A 3,671-nucleotide genomic window follows, 5' to 3' on the forward strand; every position below is an offset into this window, starting at 1 on the left:
GACCTCTAGTTTTTCCAACATTATAAATAACGTTGTCCAACTGATATTATCGAAGGCTTTCTCAATGTCCATGAATATCAAGGCTAGCTCCTTTTCACTATGTTTTTCATAATATTCAATAGAGTTCAAAATAATGCGGATGTTATCTTTTAAGTGTCTCTTTGGCAAAAATCCTGCTTGATCTTCATGGATCCATTCTGAAAGTACTTTTTTGAATCTTTCTGACAAGATTGTGGTGAACAGTTTATAATCCGTATTCAGTAAGGATATCGGTCTGTAGTTTTTAAAAAACTACAGAGGTCAATTTTTTAAGCTAGATCTGATTTTATTTTAGTAAGCAACTGAGGAAAGGTGGGATGAAAGGAGAAGAGGAGGAGAAGGGGTAAACTCAACTGTGGTGATTTGCTCTATAGTATGTAGGCACAACACTGCCATTTGCTTCATCCTGGATGTCTTCCTAGCAACACCATACAGGCAGCTGGGTACATAGTGTTTAACCCATTCATGTTATAGCAGCCGATAATAATGATCTTATAATGCCTGTTGCCCAGAGTACTATTGCCACCTTGCATGCTGCGATATTTCTTGCAAACACATCACAGCTGCATCTGGACTACTCATCATAGCCATTCTATACCCAGTCTGTTTTTCTGGAGTAACTTTCTACCAGCTATGACTTCACCTGTTCCTCTTCTATCTTTTAGATATAAGTTAACAAAAGGGATTAGACTTCCTCTGGTTCTTACCAATCAGCACCATAAACAGTAACCTAGAAGTTCCTATTGGTCTTCATCAGTAATAGCTGAAGGGCTAGAGAACTGGTATCACATTGCAGGGTGTATGGTTTCTGATGCTATTTCATTGAGAATCAGTCAGTTACTTTCATGGAAAAAAATGCCTGTAGGCTATTTGTTAGCAAAGCAAATCTCAGCCTTCTGAAGTACATCTCTTTATACCAAACTGAGGCGAATGCCAAAATGGGTTTCCACTCAATACACTAACAGAACAATTACAAGATAAATATATTCAAACACACATAAATTAAGTGTCACAGTTTTACCAGGGCACCAGCCCAGGAAAAGTCTTTTAAAATGTCTCTTAGCAGAACAAGAACAGAAAACCACTTTTTGATTGGCTGGAGCTGGTTTTTAGATGCTCTTGTTGCTCTGCTTTTGAGGCCTGTGGCTCCCTCATAACAGCAGGTTCAGCTCCCTGTGACTGGAGCTCTGCATTTCTTCTTCCTCTTCTGACTCTGAGGAATCAGGGCTGTAGCTGAAAGTCTCTGCTTTGTGGTGCGGGAAGTGTGTGCTGGCTCTGTGCCTTGTACATTCCTCACCAGTGTTCCCGTCTTCATTCTCCTGCCCTCGTACTTCTCCAGACAGCAGTTTCTCTGAGGCCTTGCTGGCCCCTCTCTGTTTCTCAACCTCAGCTCCCATCACCTGCTCCTTGGCCTTCCGACTGCGCTTCCACTTCATCCTACGGTTCTGAAACCAGATCTTCACCTGTGAGAGATGAACCAACAGATGGTGACAGGAACTCTTTCATATTATGAGGAGACTGTATCTTCTGACATATAACCTCTAGATCAGGGGTTCTCAGACTTTGGTCCTCCACATGTCTTGGACTTCAGCTCCCAGAAATCCCAGCCAGTGTGGACAATGGTTAGGAATTCTGGGACCTGATGTCCCAAACACCTGGAGCACCAATGTTTGGGAACTACTCCTCTAGATCAGTGGTTTTTAATCTTTGATCCTCCTTTCCTTTTCTTCTTTTTTTTTTTTTGGACTTCAGATCCCAGAAACCCCAGTCAATTTGGCTAACACTCAGGATTTATGGGAGTTGACGTCCAAAACATGGGAAAGGTCAAATGTTGGGAACCAGCGCTCTAGATCAAATGCAGTAAGGCTCCAGTTCATGGGCCAAATGTCAGCCTCCAGGCCTTTAACACTAAGATCTCTGGTCTTCCCTCCAGGCCATATTACCAATCCCACTGGGCCTGCTATGGCCTGTTTGTGTTAACTGACCCATCATGTTTCATTCAAGAACAGCAAGATTGATGAAGGGAAGAAGTAGCAGCAGTAGTAGCAGAGGTAATAGTAATAGAAGCTGCTGCTGTTGCTGCTTCTGCTGCCCCTAAGCAACATAAATAAATAAATAAAATAAGAGTCACATCTACAATTCTGTCTACTTTTGGTTCTGATGACACCGCTGCTTGTATTGGGAACCCTGACAGATTCCAACAAGGTAATGTGAACAATGAAAGCAAATATCTTTCCACAAAAGGTTGATTTTCCATAACCTCTTAGCCTACATAGTCAGTGGCCATGGTGACTGGAGAATTCTGAATTTTTCGATAATCGATTATTTTCAATTCCAAATCTGCTCCAGATTTTCTTATTTCCTGTGTGCTTTCCATAGCTGCCCATCCATCATTCCCACTTGAACCAACACTACCCCAATTCTGTAACAAAAACCACAGCAGAGGAGCTACCTTCTCATTTTAGCTCATTACAGTTCTCTGCAAGAGTGCTTGTCATTTTCATCAGAGAATAAATGACAGCTACAGGCCTTCAGTTCATTTAAATGACCACATGCATGGTTTATTGAAAGCTCAGAGCAGCTTCAGCTGCCTCTCTTGATATTTCTGTAGGTCATTCTCGATGTCATTCTCCATGGGGCTGTACCTGTGTCTCAGTAAGCATCAGTGACGTGGCCACTTCAAAGCGTTTGGGCCGGGATAAGTACTTGTTGATCTTGAACTGGTTCTCCAACTCAAGAAGTTGCTGGCTGGTGAAGGCTGTCCGAGGACGACGGCATTTGCCCATCAGGCTGGACTGTGGGGCAGCTGGAAGGGAAAGCAAGAGTCACACACTTGGCTCAGGAGGATGAGGCTGCCAGGCACTGGCTGTATAATTTGCCAGAGAAAGAATACATGCACACTACTATACTAAACAAGCACATTTGCCTGAGACAGAAATTATGGCTGAATGATGTCCACTGTGCAACACAAATACTATGTTCCAATTAATAGCAACTTTGGAAATACTTTTATCATCCAAGTCATTCTAGGAAGATAACAGAGCAGAATAAATTAATCTCAGTTTTTTAGAGTGAAGATGTCTATCTTTCTTTCCCCTGTGCTAGGAGTGAGCTACCATGGCTATCCAATAGTTTTTTGGATTTCAGCTCCCAGCACCCTCTCCATTGGGTATTCTGGATACGGCGGATGGCAGTTGCACACCAATAACAGTGCCTGTGTTAATAACAAAGATTGGCATCCTTAAATATAAAGAAACCTGTACCTAAATGCTACATTTTTATTCTCAAAGTAGAGTTTTTTTCAGAGGGAAGTACAGCCCCAAATCTTCCCACTCACTATCCTTTTTCATGCTTGTTCAATTGCTATTTGCTGCCTAAGTGACAGTTATTTCATTGCCATTTAAAAAATCAACAAATAAATTTCTCCCCAACTACATTATTCCAACTAGTCAGAGATCACATCACCAATCTGAAGACATCATGCCAGGTTCATGTAAAATGCCAGCACTAACTTATGCCAGCATAAGTCCAATTCAGAGTGAGCAGAGAAAGCTCTGAGTGGGAAAATTCACATCTACACGTTATCACACAGGGAGGGGGGAATTATGGGAAAATTGGGGGTTTAAACAGTG

General features: G+C 42.0%; 1 protein-coding gene across 1 annotated transcript; it reads right to left on the minus strand.

Annotated features, from left to right (window-relative positions):
• Positions 1-943: 943 nt before the first annotated feature.
• LOC121919547 (motor neuron and pancreas homeobox protein 1-like) lies at positions 944-3,117 on the minus strand. The gene is made up of 2 exons (XM_042446247.1): positions 2,685-3,117; positions 944-1,502 (listed from the first exon to the last, which is right to left on the minus strand). The coding sequence occupies exons 1-2, from the start codon at positions 2,823-2,825 to the stop codon at positions 1,191-1,193; spliced, it is 453 nt and encodes a 150-aa protein (XP_042302181.1). The 5' UTR covers positions 2,826-3,117; the 3' UTR covers positions 944-1,190.
• Positions 3,118-3,671: the final 554 nt, after the last annotated feature.

Source organism: Sceloporus undulatus, chromosome 1, assembly GCF_019175285.1.
Source record: "Sceloporus undulatus isolate JIND9_A2432 ecotype Alabama chromosome 1, SceUnd_v1.1, whole genome shotgun sequence".
NCBI lineage: Eukaryota > Metazoa > Chordata > Lepidosauria > Squamata > Phrynosomatidae > Sceloporus > Sceloporus undulatus.

Excerpts from the sequence above, each read along its gene's own strand:
- LOC121919547 (XM_042446247.1), bottom strand. The coding sequence starts at position 2,825 with ATGGGCAAATGCCGTCGTCCTCGGACAGCCTTCACCAGCCAGCAACTT. Across the intron at positions 1,503-2,684 it reads TGATGCTTACTGAGACACAG|GTGAAGATCTGGTTTCAGAA; the intron begins GTACAGCCCCAT and ends CATCTCTCACAG.